Source organism: Giraffa tippelskirchi, chromosome X (genome assembly GCF_054371585.1).
Source record: "Giraffa tippelskirchi isolate mGirTip1 chromosome X, T2T-mGirTip1v1.2.pri, whole genome shotgun sequence".
NCBI lineage: Eukaryota > Metazoa > Chordata > Mammalia > Artiodactyla > Giraffidae > Giraffa > Giraffa tippelskirchi.
In genome coordinates, this window is record NC_137289.1 from 142,226,760 (window position 1) to 142,244,748 (window position 17,989).

At 38.7% G+C, this 17,989-nt stretch overlaps 1 protein-coding gene and 1 pseudogene across 17 annotated transcripts in view; both read left to right on the top strand.

The window, feature by feature from the left end:
- Nucleotides 1–15,118, top strand: part of LOC145536268 (uncharacterized) — a 235,421-nt gene extending 220,303 nt beyond the window's left edge. For 6 of the 16 annotated variants that reach the window (XM_081565304.1, XM_081565301.1, XM_081565303.1 and 3 more), the window contains 2 exons: nt 2,161–2,327; nt 10,222–15,118. In XM_081565304.1, coding sequence (XP_081421430.1) covers nt 10,300–12,858 — 2,559 coding nt within the window. In that variant the 5' untranslated portion in view covers nt 2,161–2,327; nt 10,222–10,299 and the 3' untranslated portion in view covers nt 12,859–15,118. Of the gene's footprint in view, nt 1–2,160; nt 2,328–4,481; nt 4,574–10,221 lie in introns of all 16 variants that reach the window. The other 10 variants (XM_081565309.1, XM_081565312.1, XM_081565310.1 and 7 more) reach the window with 3 other exon arrangements.
- Nucleotides 12,873–15,118, top strand: LOC145535781 (large ribosomal subunit protein uL18 pseudogene; annotated as a pseudogene). Its single transcript, XR_014075494.1, has 2 exons — nt 12,873–12,881; nt 13,017–15,118. The product of XR_014075494.1 is annotated as a large ribosomal subunit protein uL18 pseudogene (transcript).
- Nucleotides 15,119–17,989: the final 2,871 nt, after the last annotated feature.

A 17,989-nucleotide genomic window follows, 5' to 3' on the forward strand; every position in this document is an offset into this window, starting at 1 on the left:
AAAATTCCGCCCTAGTGCATTAACACATTTTGGAAAATCCCAACACTTGCAGCTTCAAAGTACCTGACTTGGGGATCTGAACTCCTCCAAGTGGGAGAAATCAAGTGGGAGATGCTGGTCCTTCCAGTATCTGGTGGGTCTCCCAACATGGAGGGAAAAATCTAAGAAGAGAACCAGATGTGTGATGGTTTCAGTTTTGCCAGTTGAAAAGTTCTAGGGTCTGTTACGCAACTATGAATACGATTAACACCATTTGAACTGTACAGTTAAAAGGCTAATGTTTATATTAGTGTTTCGACTCTATTTTTAGAAAAAGACAGAAACTCGAGGCCAAGCATGAGGTAGCAGATGACCTACTGACTGCTTCTGCTCGCAGGAGGGCTGTAGAGAAAACCTTGCTCTGAATGGCTCCTTTCTCCCAGACCCAGTCATCTTCCTGATCGTCTGACCTTGATTCCCAAGCCCATACTTCAGCCGTTCATACTCCATCTCTCAGGACCTCCTTACTCCTCTGCACCCCAGTAAATGTGTTCACTCCCTGGTGAACGGCCTCCCCTTGAGTGGGACCTCCCTCATCCAGGCAACCCTCTGTGTTTGAACCAGAGGCTACCAACCACGCATGCTTCGGTGCTTCCAGCCCCGTAGTCTTTCAGAAGGGGTTCTTGGCCTGAAATGTGCCCTCCTGATCTCCAGGAAGTTAGAGATACCCTCTTTTGTTCCCACAACCCCATTTGGACCCTTGCCATGTTATCTTATAATTGTCCATTTCACATTGTATCTGCTTACATTTCTGTCTCTTCAGCCAATACCTCAGTGTGAGCAACTTGAGGGCTGCAACTAGTATATAGCTGACTAGAAAGTTATTTTATTTTTCTATGATGTGTGATGTGTATATGTGCTCATTCGGGTCTGACTCTTTGTGACCTCAATAACTATAGCCCGCCAGGCTTCTCTGTCCATGGAATTTTCCCAGCAAGAATACTGGGGTGGGTTGCCATTTCCTTCTCCAAGGGATATTCCCAACCCAGGGATCAAACTTTCATCTCTTTTGTCTCCTGCATGATTCTTTACCACCGTGCCACCTGGGAATCCCTCTTTCTATGATAGGAAAGCTTATTTTGAATTTCACAGTTTTTGATCATCCTGATAAAAGTTAGTTGATTCTGAGAAAAAATTTGGTTTGTTATTAAGCACATACCAATTTCAGAAGGCATTGTTCTGATTTTATATATGATAAAAGTATAAAAGTTATTAAATAGTTGCTATAAGGTAATTTTATTGATTGCCCCCAAGGGAAAAGAATGATAGTCTTCCAATACTTATCTACTATGGAAAAATAGATCTTTTAAAAAAATAAAATCTCGATGTTAGTGTAAATAAATGGACTGGGGTGTAAAAATGATTTTACTGTCAACATACCTTTTTCAATCTCCTTTTTATTTATGTCACTTTTACTAAATTTACATCACCAAAAAAAAAAACCCAAATCATTTGTTGTCACCTTCTTTTAGCTAATTGCTGACATGGCAATTCCAAAGACATTTAGAGCTTAGGGTTTCTAAGAAAAGAAAATGAGCTAGGTAGAATGCAAGGTTTGTTTTTGTTTCTTTAACTTGTGTATTTATCAAAGTTCTATTTCTGTTTGCAGAGTTATAATGAGCATAAAATGCACATATAATAGTTTTACAGATTTATATAAAAACCAAATGTCTCCCTTGCCATTTGCCCCCTTTGAGAAAAATCACTTTCTCCTTTTCTTAGCTGATTTATTTTTATTTAACTATTCTGTTTCTCTAAATAGGATGTTTCTCTCAGTAATTGCTGCTTCTTGATTTTTTGGCTCAGGCATAATTAACTGACTTCCCACTGTGGAAAAGGAGCATTTAGCACCCTCCCTTTCCCCAGTGTTCTCCTTTATTATGGCTATATAAATACTATACAGTGGTGAGCTTTGTTGTAAAACATGGTTACTTTTCCTTGTATATACTTTTGATTCTCCTGTGATTGGTGATTGCATAGGAATTTGCATAGGCATGCTAAGTTTTCTGTGTCCTTAGCATTAAATATTAATTAAATACCATACTTTTTAGCAACTGTCTGAATCTCTTTTCAAGAGGTCCAGTCACACCCATTGTTCTACAATGTTCATTTTTCTTCTAGAAATCTCTCCTGAAGCTTTCTCATCTGTGGTTCTCCAGTTGTGTTGCCTTCTGCACCTTCTACATTGCTGCCTCTCCCCTGAACCAATCTCCTAGGACATGTATTAGGAGACGACTTCATCAGTAAAGCGTACCCTGAAGTGGCTTCCGAATTATGAAGATGAGATGGTAAGTCTTTGAGACCTTTTCATTTGACTAATAAATTTGGTTGAGTACAGAATTCTCGGTGGGAAATTGTTTTTAAAGCATTGTGCCTTTGTTTTCAAGCTTCCAGTAATGTTGTTAAGCAGTCTGAAATTATCCCAGTTTCTGAGTAGTGGTATGTGACCTGTTTATTCTCTCTCTTGCTCTCACTCTGTCTCTGTTGCTCTCAGCATGTATCTAGGATCTTTTTATACTCAGGATGCTGAATTTCTTGATGATGGGTCCTCGTGTGTTTATTTTTATCCATGACCCTATTTGCTCTGTCAGTTTTTTCCATTTAGAAGCATATGTCCTTTGATTCTAAACATTTTCTTTAATTATGTCTTTGATGGGTTGTTTTTTTTTTTTTGCCTTTGTTTTTATCTTTTGGAGCACCTCTGATTTGGTTTTTTGATGTGCTGGACTGCTCCTTTAATTTTCTTATTTTCCTGTCTCATTACTTTTTTAAGCTACTTTCTGGAAGACTTCTTGAAATATGTCTCCCAACCCAACTATCTAAGGTTTTCATTTGTGCTGTCATTTAAAAACAATTTTTTTAAAGAGGCATAGTTATCTTCTTAATGTTGTGTTTTTATGATAGCTTGTTCTTGCTTCATGCTTGCGATATCTTCTCTAGTGGTATTAATGATAGACTTTTAAGGTTTTTGTTTTTCTGATTTGTCCTCTCTGTACAAAGCCACTGTCATATCTAAGTGGCATTTTCTCTGATAGGTGTATTGGTCTCGATATTGTGTGTTAGAGACTTTCCTCAGATATCTGATAATTCTTGATATCTGCTCATACTTAAGATTGTGAGATTAAATATGTTACTTATTAGAAGCTCTGGCCAATTAGAGTCTCTCATCCCCCTGGATGAGTGATTAATTCAGGGATGAACATATTGTCTTATGCTGGGTTGATGTGTATTCTCTTGATGATTAGGAAAAATGACTCTGCATTCCCAGTGTTACTAACCTAGAAGGATGTGAATTTTGATTTGCTGGTGCCATCTTGACCCATGCATAGAGAGAGATCTCAAGAGATGGGGAGACAGAATGTAGAGGACATCACTTGCAGCCCTGGATCTGATTAATTACACATCTTTTGACTCCTCCCTAACTTTAGTTACTGTACCCGCTTGAGTTTTGTCTTGCTTAAATTATTCTGAGTTGGGTTTCTATGACTTTGAACCAGAAGTTTTTTGACAGATACCATGTCTTTCACCATGTTTCTCTGTCTGCTTGAAAATAATACAGTTTATGCCACCTACATATGCAAAGGGTCATCAACTATTCATCATTTCACTTCAGCTTTCTCATAATGGCTTATATACCTTCTGAATACTAGTGTCTCATCCACTGTCCAATATAGCAACAGTGAGAATGACTATGGGAATAGACACAAAAATACCATCTGCAAGTAATAGTGATGATAAATTCACATTTCCTCTGAGGGTTACTTCCTCTTTCTCAAAGGTCTCATTCACTTCCTGGCTATTAAATAGGGAGAAATTGTGCCCAAGATTATTCACTGATTTCTTATTTTTCACTCTTATTGATTTCCTCATGATGGCATGTGTATTAATGCCTCTTTATCTTAGAGCGTTTCCTCATTTGGCTTGTTTGTGAGAATAGGGCAAACGTTCCTTATTTATAATGTCCTTATTTACCAGGTTCAACTGTTTTGATCTTGAACTTTTTAATATTACCACTTTAAAACTCATATTTCTTACACAGTTTTCAGTTATTCTTTTTGAGAAATCTGTCTGTTGTTTAGCAAATTCCAGTTTAGATTCCTCTAAGAGAAATGAGAACTGAGAATATAATAATCATACTTTTTTTTTCTTGAGCCATGTCTGAATATGAAATATCTTTAGCTTCCCAGGGCTTCTAAAGATAGCTCTCATAAACTTCATATTCCTACAAAATCAGGTTGCTGTGGAAAGCAGTGGAGAGTGTCTCACACTTCTGTGTCCACAGGGCCTGATGCATTTTCTGTGTCCATAAAAAGAAACCACATAATAATGACTGATTTTACTTGGAAACAGTTTTTCCTGTCAAAAATATTTTTAGTGATTTGTTTAATCAGCCTTCCTGATTCTGAACACATTGGAAAGATGGTGTTTATCATCTTTATTAGCTGATTCCATCACATGTGAGCCTCTGGACATGCTCACATGATCCTGGGACTGGAGGAAAAAGAGACGATCATTCATTGTTTCCTGCTCTACAGTAAGTATCAAAAAAGCAAGAAATAGGCTCTTATCTCAGAGCCAGGAGTTACTTATAGGGCCAGAATTTTTAAATAAGGAACTGAGCATCACCAAAAAGAGGCAGTGCATTTAGAGATTCTGAAGAAAAGGACCAGGCACCCCTCAAACATCACCAACTGCAGGTTAAGCCCCTTTGGTCCTTGCCTGTCTCCCCTCCTACCCCTCTGTCTTTTCTTGTATGACTTCATCCCACTTTTTTCTTTTTATATTTGGTGTGTTTTTCCATTTTAAATATTTCTCTTTTCCATCTCTCCCAAAATATGACTCCCTGGCTAAACCCAGTCTGATTATTTTTTCTTTGAGCCTTGTCTGATTTTTAAAATACTCGTTGACTTTTCAGTCATTTCATTTCCAGGCAAGTACAGTATGCATCTTAATTTAAGGACAACTTGCTAGTATCACTACAGTGAAACAAAGAATGATAGACGAGCACAGACAAAATGATAATAATGGAGACAATCCCAGCCTAAAAGTTTCCATTACCTTTTCCCAAGGATTCTGGGAACTACCTCCTTCCACCCACAATGATGCATTTCTTTAAAATTCACACCTTCTTCTCCCTCTAGCTAGTGGAAGAGTGTTACAGAGTTGGATCTATAAAGCAGTGTGAAATTTCTTATCTTTAGTAAACACAATGTCATGAAATCTGGCTGTGCAAAAGAAGCTGATTCATCTATACCAATGTCATTGTCATGGTGCCTAGTGGCCCAGAGGCAGAGGGTTTCTGGTTACATGATCATAAGGCTATGATCTAAGTCTCTATTTCCTGTGAAGTGACCATGTGGTGGTTAATAAAAAGAATAGCCTTGTCATCAAGAGGTTGTGCCTCTGGATTTATAAAATTTAGATTAGATCATTGTAAGGTCTTTCCCAGTTGTAGCATTTTATGTTTTAGATCAATATAGCTATGCTCTCTTGGAGGAATCTTCTCTTTTCTTATTCTTCTCAGTTTTGAAGGGGAAAAAAAAATCCTCACTTTGCGAAAAGACTTTTGTGAAACCCCCCATTTTATAGAAAATAAGGCCCTTCCCTTCAATCCATCCATTACACCCCTCTCCTTCCAGGAATAGTGGGAACATTAAGTTGACTAAACCCTGTAATTCTAAGCTTTCTTGGCTTAATATTGTTCTGTGGAGTTAAGAACTCTGAATACCCCTGTGGACACTCTCCCATCTTGTTTTTCTAAGAGGATTTTATTCTTGACCCACAGGAGTTGGAATAACTCAACAATAAAATGCTGAGGATTTCAAAGTAATTACTTCTCTATGCCACAGACGGTTTTCCTCAGTACAGAGTCTTCATCAGACAATGTGACAGGGAACATTTTCACTGGCAAACATTTTCAGTTTCACTTAGGGATGGTGTATGGGGAGACACAAGCTGGATTTATGTTTCAATATTATTAGATAAGTTTCTGCCAGACATTTTTTTTTTCTTGAGGTAAAAACCATTCTGACATAGGCACTTGGGTTTTATTCATCTCTGAAATTACTCTCATAACCAGTTTGAGAAGAGGGTTTAAATACAACTGGATTATTTTCCCTCTAGTCACTACTTTCAACCACGTCCTATAATATCTCCCTTCCCTGGCAAATAGTGAATCACTTGGTAGGTTGGGCAATTACCTTCTGGGGCCTTTCAGTTACTTCAAGACCAGCCCAGGTTAAGGCTTCCATCTCAGACATCATTTATATAGCTCATCTCCTCCATTACCCCCCACACAAACTTAAGCTGGCATCATGATTACAACCAGTGGATAGGAGCTTAATCAGCTCTGAAGACATGGTTTTCCCCACTCAACCTTCCAGAACTAACTAGAGAGAGATGGGAGGAGAGACAAGGAAGGAGACAAGTGCTCTTGACTTAAGATGGCTCTTGTCGTGCTCTCTGGCTCTCATAATGTCGCTAGATATCTCTGATCATTGATACCCCTGTGGTAGACATCCAAAGGAGATGGATCCTGGCTCTCTGGTGGACTGGGAGTTCAAGGCTATGAGATCTTGGGGATAAAGGAGTTCAGGGCATCTCTCACTGCCCCAAACCCTGAAAAGGTTGACACATTCAACTTTAGCCCTGTTCAGCCTCTCACCCCCCCCCCTCACCCCAGGTGTTCCTGAGGTCACCTCGCCAAATGCTCAGGCATCTTGTCTGGCATATCAACAGGATGGGTCCTTACTGCCTTAGTATAGGTCCCGCAAAGCATACTCTTAAATGAGAAATGCATAAAAGGAGTAGGAAGTAAGATGGAGCAACAAAGCCAGCTGGAGCTCAGTTTCCAGCTAGTATAGAGTGTGGGCCTTAGAGTTTTCCTGCCCATGAGGGAAGGGAGACGAGTGCTCTGTAGGCATCCTCATCAGTGATGAGTTGAGAGTTATTCTCACGGATGTAAACTTCGCAGCATCTTTGGCCCGTGTGAGCATGGCAGGTTGGACTCCAGTGGCCAGAGGAAGCTCTTTGGCAAAGAGCCACAGAGGTAGAAGTTGGTAGTGCCCTTCATGGCACCATCTCCAATCTCACCCCCATAGGGTCTGCGGTGGCGACTGCACTGCCTCAGGCTTGAGCTGTGGCACATGCCTCACTCCCTGACTCAGTTGAGAGGGACAGTGGCTTAGTGGACACATTCTCCCCAGGGCAGGAGGTACAGACTCCCAGAGGGGTGGGAGAAAGCATGCCAGGCCATTTAGGGCCTAACCTTTGAACTCACTCCCTGTCCCTCTGGCCTGTTCTTCAGTGGTCGAGTTCAATACTTATAGGGAAATAGGAAGCATACTACTTCTCCCATGGAAATAGAGCAGGAGGCAGAGGAGGTGACTACCTGGTCAACAGTAATGCCATTTCCCACACACCCTTTCCAAGCAAGGAAAAGATTGAAGAGCCTCAAAATGGATAGTAACAGATGTCCAGAGAGAACAAAGACATAGCTATTGTGCTTGGTGGTTTAAGGTGCTACTGATTACCTTCAAGCATGTGTCTGCACCAGAAAAGAGAAGACCAAAATAAGATTTTAGGTAGTCACTAGAATTTTTTTAAATGTATTAATTTATTAGTAAATAATAAGCACTTATCACATAATATAGCATTATAATAAATCAGAACTATTAAAAAGTAATAACCAGGCAGCTGGTGTGTGCAGCTCTTTGTCAGGGCTTGGCAGAGAGAAAAATGAGATCAGGTCAGAGCCAGAGGAGAGATTCAGAGAGCATCATGGAAAAGACAAGTGACTTTTTGGTGGAAAAGAAGAAAAAACATTATGAAGATAAAAAGAGAGGGATTAACTACAAAAGAACATTTCCTAAGTAGGCGGGAGTTCATTCTAGCTGAGGGACCTCTAAGGCTGAAAAGAGAATGCCAAGTGTGGCTAGTAACTTCAAAAATACATTTCTAAGCCCTGTGGGGCAAGATCCCAAACTAATTATTAGTTAAGATAATAACAATTATTAACCATCGTTAATTCTGTCATGAAAATCAATATCTGATATTTTCTCTCTCTTTCTTTTTAATGTCCTCTTCTCCTACACCCTTAATTTAACAAATGAAGGCCTGAAATAACAAGAATAATGTGATTCAGCTAGTAAGAATCCGCCTGCAATGCAGGAGACCTGGGTTCGATCCTTGGCTTGGGAAGATCCCCTGGAGAAGGGAAAGGCTACCCACTCCAGTATTCTGACCTGGAGAATTCCATGAACTGTATAGTCCATGGGGTCGCAAAGAGTCAGACATGACTGAGCGACTTTCACTTTCAAAGACAGCAAGCTGAATAATAGCTTCCAGAGATGTCCATATCTGAACCCCTGGAAACACCTTACATTAAAAAGGGATTGGACGGGTGTGATTAAGTTTAAACTCTTGAGTGTGGAGAGCATCCTGGATTAGACAGATGGACTCAGTGTGGTCATAAGGGTTCCTATAAGGGGGAGACAGGGGGAGGTCAAGGTTCTGTGAAGGAGGAGGCAGAGATAGGAGAGGTGCAACCAGGAGCCAAGGAAAAGAGGAAAGCTTCCAGAAAGTGTAAGAAAGAGGCAAGGAGCAGATTCCTCCCTGGAGCCTCCAGAAGGTCCCAGCCGTGTCAGCACCTTCATTTTAGCCCCTTTTAACTCATTTCAGACTTCTGACCTGTGAAGTATAAGATAATAAATTTGTGTTGTGTTAAGCCATGAAATTTGTGGCCATTTATTACAGCAGCCTTAAGAAACTAACATAATAAGCAACATTTATTGGGTGTGCCCTGTGTGCCAGGCACTGTGCTAAGTGCTAGGAGGTGTCCTGTCTCCTTATACCATGTTACAATCAGGGGGCTTGTCCCCAGATACACAGCTGCTATGTGTTGGGAATCAGGACTCAGATCTGGACCTCAGACCCTGTATTGTTCCCATCCTGTTAAGGATCAGAGCTCTACTGTTCTCCATTAAAAGGCACCAGAGCCTCTTAGAGAAATTGCTAAATCTAGAACTGGAGCAGGGAAGACCAGGTAAGACAAGATGAGCCTGGAGCATCTTGCAGTGCCACAGAGCAAGGAAGTACTCGGAAACAAAGATGGCGGCATGTGAAGGGACATGGGGGCCAAGCTGAACATGTTCTCAATGGCCAAAGATGGAAAAATTTGAGCCACTAAATAAAGTAGTATTGGGTTATAACCCAAAGTAGAAAGTAAACAGCCAGGCACCTAAACAAACAGAAAGAAATGATCAAATAAATATATAGATGAGAAAGGACATACCTTCCTTATAGAAGGGTTTCAAATAATATTTTTAAATACCCACCCCCTCCTGGAGGTAGAGTTTAATCCCCTACCCCAGTGTGGACTAGGTGTAGTGACTCATTCTAATGAATAGAGGATGGAAAGGGAAAAGTGATAACTTTATGGTGGAGAAGCCTGGTGAACAGCACCTTATCCAAGTGGTCAAAGTTAACATCACCCATGATAAGTCATGTGGAGTTATGTATGCCCTGATGTGATGTGATGAGGAGGGTACTTCACCTGTGTGGTCCTTTCCTCCAGAATCTGTATCTCTAGTTCAAATTATGAGAAAACATCAGACAAACCGAAATTGAGGATTAAGAGCAAGGAAAGTGTGAGAAACAGACCAAAGAGCCTAGGGAGACATGAGAGCTAATTCAGTGTGGTATATTGGACAGGATCCTGGAATGCAAAAAAAGGCATTAGCCAAACACTGGGGAAATCCAAATTTTAAAAAACGAAGTGAGAGGGTATGTGAGGTGGTGATCTGAAGAAAGATGAACCGTTGTTGTAAAACACTGTGTTACGAGGCAGAGCTGAGGGCTCAAGCTCAGGGCTCCTTGAAGCGGGTCTGCCTGCTGCATAGTTTTAAAAGTCCTCAGAGGCAGAGGCAGGTTGCTCGGAATTTGGGTCCATTGTCCCTTGTGAATTGTTCTGGGGCCTGCTCTCTCTAATGCGAAAAGGAAGAGAACAACTAGCAGAGGAGGTTTGCAAAGAGAGTGGGAGAAAGTGAGCACCAAACCCAGGATGTGATTAGGGTATCAGCTTAGTCTTGATTACCCACTACAGCTCAGGAACAGAGAAAGTCAAAGAAGAGCTTGGAAAAGGGAGAGACAAACAAGAAAACTTTCTCTTCTTGTTCACTGAAGCAGTTGTAGGTGAAGGAGACGTGTGGAGGCTGCATAACATCCCCAGAAAAGACACAGCGGCAGGAAGAAGAGGAGGAAATGGCAGCTTCTCGGGAACAGCTGACATTCTGGGATGTGGCCATAGACTTCACTCAAGAAGAGTGGGAATGCCTGGACCTCGATCAGCGGAAATTGTACAGGGACGTGATGGTAGAGAACTATAGGAACCTGGCCTCCTTGGGTCTTGTGGCCTCTAAGCCAGACTTGATCACCTTTCTGGAGCAAATGAAGGATCCCAGGAATATAAGGAGAATGGAGACAACAGGCATATACCCAGCTATGTCTCCTCAAGACACCCAGGATTTGATGCCAAAGAAACCAAGGGTAGAAGATTTGTTCCCAAAAGCAAACCTAGGAATATATGAAAGATTTCACCTCAGAAACTTGCAATCAATGAAAGACTCAGAACATACAAGGGCATGTGAAAGACAGAGAGGATGTTTACATGGACATAAAGAAATTGAGACAGTTACACATAATGCAGACATTACTGCAGAAAGAAATGAGCTACGTGAGTCAAATTGGGAGAAACACCCATTTCAGTCTTCAACATCTGCTGAGAAGTGTAAGTTTTTCAGAAAAAATTTACATCGTGTTTTGAAACATACTTGTTCTCTGAAAGGAAATGTGGAAAATCTGGAAGGTCCTCCAGTCTCTACTGTAAATACTCATTCAAACCACCACTCTGAGCATAGGCTTCCATTAAACATATATTTAAACATGTCTGAAAACCAGAAATGTAAAAATGATGGGGAAAACTCACAATATAATAAATTTTTTTATCAAACATCAGGTCTTCCTCTAAATAAGAGTACTCATAGAGGAGAGAAAACTTACAATTGTAGTGAATACGGTAAAGTTTCTAATCAGTCTTCAAATCTTATTCAACAGCAGAGGATTCAGAATCCACAGAAACATTACAAGTGGAATAAATGTGGGAAAGTCTTTAGTAACTCATCCAATATAAGTAAACATAGGAAAATCCATTCAGGAAGGAAACCTTTCAAGTGTACAGAATGTGCCAAAGCCTTTAATCAGAGTTCAAATCTTAGTCAACATTGGCAAATCCATACTGGTAGGAAACCTTATAAATGTAAGGAATGTGGCAAAGTGTTTATCTATTTCTCAAATCTTAGTCAACATCAGCGAACTTATATTGGGGAGAAACCTTATAAATGTAAGGATTGTGGCAAAGCCTTTAATCGGAACTCAAATCTTACTCGACACCAGCGAACTCATACTGGAGAGAAACCTTATAAATGTAAGGATTGTGGCAAAACCTTGAGCCAGCGCTATCTTCTTGCTGAACACCAGCGAATTCATACTGGAGAGAAACCTTATAAATGTAAAGAATGTGGAAAAGCCTTCAACAAAAAATCAAATCTTACTCAGCACGAGAGAATTCATACTGGAGTGAAACCTTATAAATGTAAGGATTGTGGCAAAACCTTTAGCCAGCGCTATCTTCTTGCTGAACACCAGCGAATTCATACTGGAGAGAAACCTTATAAATGTAAATGTGGAAAAGCCTTCAATAAAAAATCAAATCTTACTCAGCACGAGAGAATTCATACTGGAGTGAAACCTTATAAATGTAAGGATTGTGGCAAAGCCTTTAACCACCGCTATGGCTTTACTCAACATCAGTTAATTCATACTGGAGAGAAACCTTATAAATGTAAAGAATGTGGAAAAGCGTTTAATTGCTCCTCAACTCGTAATAGACACCAGAGAATTCATACTGGAGAGAAACCTTATAAATGTAAGGATTGTGGCAAAGCCTTTAACCACCACTATGGCTTTACTCAACATCAGTTAATTCATACTGGAGAGAAACCTTATAAATGTAAAGAATGTGGAAAAGCGTTTAGTTGCTCCTCAACTCGTAATAGACACCAGAGAATTCATACTGGAGAGAAGCCTTATAAATGTAACAATTGTGGCAAAACCTTTAGCCAGCGCTATTGTTTTACTCGACATCAGTTAATTCATACTGGAGAGAAACCTTATAAATGTAAAGAATGTGGAAAAGCCTTTAATCGAAATTCAGATTTTACTCAACACCAGCGAATTCATACTGGAGAGAAACCTTATAAATGTAAGGATTGTGGCAAAGCCTTTAACCACCACTATGGCTTTACTCAACATCAGTTAATTCATACTGGAGAGAAACCTTATAAATGTAAAGAATGTGGAAAAGCGTTTAGTTGCTCCTCAACTCGTAATAAACACCAGAGAATTCATACTGGAGAGAAGCCTTATAAATGTAACAATTGTGGCAAAACCTTTAGCCAGCGCTATTGTTTTACTCGACATCAGTTAATTCATACTGGAGAGAAACCTTATAAATGTAAAGAATGTGGAAAAGCCTTTAATCGAAATTCAGATTTTACTCAACACCAGCGAATTCACACTGGAGAGAAACCTTATAAAAGTAAAGATTGTGGCAAAGCCTTTAATCAAAATTCAAATTTTACTCAACATCAGATAATTCATACTGGAGAAAAACCTTATAAATGTAAAGCTTGTGGCAAAGCCTTTAGGCACAGCCGACATCTCAATAGGCATCTCAGTGCACATACTGGAGAGAAACCCTAATAATGAAATAAGTGATGGAAGAAGTTTGTCCTAAACATACACATCAGAAAACACGAGACCATTTATATAAGAAAGATACGGAATGATGTAGAAATGTAAAAAAAAAAATGTACAAAATGGTTTAATGAAAAGTGAAATCTACTTTTTCCCCTCCGGAGCCGTGCTGGTTCTGCAGCTCTGTGGCAAGCCACAGAGTCGGGGTTCTATTGCACAGAATCGGGTTTGTTAAAGTTGTCAAGAACAAGGCCTACTTCAAGAGATGCCAAGTGAAATTCAGAAGAAGGCGAGAGGGCAAAACTGACTACTATGCTCAGAAATGATTGGTAATCCAAGATAAAAATAAGTACAACACACCTAAATACAGAATGATCGTGTAACAAACAGAGATATCATTTGTCAGATTGCTTATGCCCGTATAGAAGGAGATATGATAGTTTGTGCAGCTTATGCTCACGAACTCCCAAAATATGGTGTGAAGGTTGGCCTGACAAATTATGCTGCAGCATATTGTACTGGCCTGCTGCTGGCCCGCAGGCTTCTTAATGGGTTTGGTATGGACAAAATTTATGAAGGCCAAGTTGAGGTGACTGGAGATGAATACAATGTGGAAAGCATTGATGGTCAACCTGGTGCCTTCACCTGTTACTTGGATGCAGGACTTGCCAGAACTACTATAGGGAATAAAGTTTTGGGGGCCCTAAAGGGAGCTGTCGATGGAGGCTTGTCTATCCCTCAGAGTACCAAACGATTCCCTGGTTATGATTCAGAAAGCAGAGAATTCAGTGCTGAGGTACACTAAAAGCACATCCTGGGGCAGAACGTTGCAGATTACATGTGTTACCTGATTGAAGAAGATGAAGATGCTTACAAGAAACAATTCTCTCAGTACGTAAAGAACAACGTAACTCCAGACATGATGGAGGAGATGTATAAGAAAGCTCATGCTGCAATACGAGAGAATCCAGTGTATGAGAAGAAGCCTAAGAAAGAAGTTAAAAAGAAGAGGTGGAACCGTCCCAAAATGTCACTTGCCCAGAAGAAAGATCGGGTAGCTCAGAAGAAGGCAAGCTTCGTTAGAGCTCAGGAACGAGCTGCTGAGAGTTAAACCAAACCACAGTTTTCTATCAAGATTTTTCAGATAAGACAATAATAAACTTATTGAACAGGCAAAAAAAAAGTGAAATCTAAATAAATATCAGAAAATCCATACTAGAAAGCTTTACATCAATCCTGTTTTCCGAAGTTCCCCTTAAAGAGAAGTACTGTAGATAGTAATCCACAGTTAAAACAGATAGAAAATTGATATGTTAGTGTGGATCACAAGATGAAAGGTTGATGTTTGGAAAGATACAATTATTAGCAATGTATCCTTGTTTATATTGACATGATTTGTGATTATTTGAAAATGAATATAATTCAGTTCTCTGATTACTCCATGATATGCTTCATTTCTAGTGTGCATGCAAACTTATGTTTTTGATGGTTGGTACCTCAAAGATGAGAGAAGCCCTTCTGTCTAGGGAGAAATCATTTATATTTTTCTCCATTAGAAGATTAAGGACACAGTAATGTAACATGTACAGTAAACATCTAAATGGAGGTGTTTGTCATTCATGTCAAACATCCCTGTAGGTCACCATGATGTAAGTGTTCAGGGAATAATTCCACATACTAAAGATGTAAATTATCAAGTTATGCTTTTAAAGGTTAATATAATGACAGTTCACTGAAATCTTGAGGTATTTTATAATATCCACAGAAATTATGAATATTTGGCATATTTCAAATAACCTCTTATACCCTAAAATGTATGGGAAACCCTTTCCAGAAAATTTCTGTAATTATTGCTAAGTCTTCTTTCTTAAATGACTAGCTTCCATTTTGTAACCATAGAAATCACAACTCTCAGATCATTATATCAGAGGAACGAATATCATTGTTTATGCTTGCAATATGTCTTTTAATCAAAGTTACACCGTGGAGTGTAAAAGGTTTTATTCTGACTATGTGTGATGTTCATACATGTTAATGTTAGTAAAAGGTTTTATTCTGACTGTGTGATGTTCATACATGTTAATGTTAGTAAAAGGTTTTATTCTGACTGTGTGATGTTCATACATGTTAATGTTAGTAAAAGGTTTTATTCTGACTATGTGTGATGTTCATACATGTTAATGTTAGTAAAAGGTTTTATTCTGACTATGTGTGATGTTCATACATGTTAATGTTAATAAAACTGGCTTCTTGTGATTAAAAAAAACAACACTGTGTTACTGTTTATTCTTCTTCACAAAGCAGCAACAATTTGATGGAGCATATTGCCCTTTCCTATGGGTCACAGCACCTGAAGAAGTGAAGTAAGGCAGGTTATATTGGCCCCATTTTACCATATAATTCAATGCTCACAATTTACTGGGCACGGGCCTAAACAGATTAGATTATAACATCATGTTACTCGTTTAATCCTTACAACAACCCTATAGGGTAGTTTCTGTTTTCATCCCTGTTTTCCAAAGGAGGACTCTATGGCACAGAGAGGTTAATTGACTTGCCCAGGGTAACACAGTGAGTGGAGAAGCCTAACTATGAGCGAAAGTGGTTGGCTCCAAGACTTGCCCATAATCACTAAGCTATAGTGTTTTAAGTCTTTGGGGCTCATAGAGACTAAGTGATTGGCTCAAAGTCACAAAACCAGTTCTTTCAGGACTGAGACTAGAATTAAAAAAAAAAAAGTCTCTTCATTTCCAGTTCAATAGTTTACCCCTATTTCCAGACACTACAATCCACACTCATTTCTCCTTTTCCAAAGCTCAGCGAAACTCTTAGAATATCAGGAGCTAATCTGAACTCTCAATAGCCAAAACAGGAACCATTTGAGAAACAAAGTAGTATTGGATTCTAACCCCAAGTATGAGATAAATAGGCATGCATCCACACTGTTACCAGTAAATGATTGAATAAATCAACTGGGAAAGAAGATAGTTCTTTGACTTTCATTCTGCCTCAGTAGCTCAAAAACAGGTAAGATGTCTGTTAATAAATTGCACATATTTGTGGTCCCAGGTTGAAAGTTGAATAGAGAGAAAAACTTTGTTGCTGGTTTAATTTCCCGATAGGATTCCGATGATTGTCTCAGGGCTTATGGCAGTTCAAAATTTCTTAGGCTTTACAGATATTGTCTTGACAGTTCTTGACTTTGTCCATCCATGAGGTTACCTTGGCTTACACTGACTTTATACTTAATATCTTTTGGCGCCATTGGGAGTGTTACCTTAATATATGTTCTCCGTAGTTGGACAATAGTGTTGATCATCACCAGTTGTTGTCCTCTTCAAAATATTTCATTTTAAAATGGAAAAATTACTTTACAAAGATTTACAGGCTTTGGGGATGCTCCTAAGATTTTTTTAAACCTTGAAACTATATCCCCTGGTGTTGTATTTAGATTGACTCTGAAAGAAAATGGGAAATACTAACGGTGATCATATTTTCTTTAAAAACATTAATATCTCAGGCTTTCTTGAGTTTTCATGAAAAGTGGGTTGAATCTCTTGAATGAGAAAATTACCACTTGGATTCATGATTCCATTGTACTATGATCTAAAAATAATCAAACTGAAGAAAAGCATTTCCAAATTTAGCAGCAGTTGTAATAAACATAAAATTTGTAAAGGACATTTCCATTTCCAAAATATTCTTATTTGTGTTTTCTCCCGAGTCTTACAGAAACTCAGTTGGTATTATTACCTTTCTTTTTATAAGTGAAGAAATGACTCAAGTTCACTCAACTAGTTGTGGGCTAAGCTAAGATCCCATCATTTCATGTTACCTTGAGTCCTTAAAGAGAGAAAATTGTAGTAAGGCAAAATCTTGGCAATATGTCAATAATCATTGCTTTGACACATACTACATATTAATTCATTCTTCTTAGATATGCCACTTTCATGAAAATGACAAACATTCACAAATTTATTATGGAAATAGATAAAATCAAGATTAATAGTGGCCATTCATTATGATTTTACCCACATTTCAGAAGTGGGAATTTAAAAAGTCATTGTGATGCAAAGGTCTACCATAACATGCTGAGATAATAGATCACATCTCTCAAGGATAAGTTTTGTAAAACAAAAGATCACAGTGCCTTAAAAATACCTAGCATAAAAATCGGCTTTTAGTAATCATTTTTCAAAAACAGTAAATGATGCATGGTGAGGGTGGGATTTTTGGTCTTGGACTCCAGCCTCTGGGACTTATTTGTTGGGATGTTTAATAGAGATGATAAATTGTTTTTTGCAAGGTAGTTATGTTAGAAATGAGAAAATTTCTTTCCCTTGTCTAATACACTATCTAGCACTCAATAATCATATTTTGTTTATATTTTTATTAAATCATTGAGTGTCCAGCTACCTGCTTTAGGTAATCTATGAATAAAAGCATTCTTTTCCCCAGAGTAGAAAATGTCAACCTTGAGATTTGTTCTTTCTCCAGAGTTGCTGCCATCCAAAGCTTTCAAAATTAATGTGCCAGAGAATTACTTGTTTAATGCTCATAAAACCACTTCTTATTCTATTTACTTGGAAATAGATTACAGGGGGTAGGGGGAAACATCAGACAATAGGGCAGGAGGAGAATTTTCTCTAAACATGATATCAAGGAAGTGTGACGAGTATTGAACCAGCAGGTACTTCAGATGAAGAAGTACATGCTTTTAAAATAATGATGAAAGTCACATAAAGCAGAACGGTAGAGACAAGTCCAAGTTGTAAAACTGTCTTAAGATGTAGAAATGTGAGTTCAAACACATTCAGCCTCTACTTTCACACCTGATAGGAGTTTTATTCCAGTAACCATGGTTACTCATAAAGTGGAAGAGATGAGAGAAGAGTCAAGTTAAGCCCCACTAAGGCAGGGACTGGTAATATAATAGAATTTCCTTTTGCTTTGAAGATTTAAATTAGCATAAACACTGATCTATGATGCAGTCATTTGGTGCAAGCTATTTCTGTATATATATTTTACCTGTATCAGGACTATGAACAGGTAGGTAATAATATCTTACCATCTAAAAAGGCAAAACTTCTCATAGAAAAACGTATACTAACTGGTGGTGGAATAATGGGAATAATGT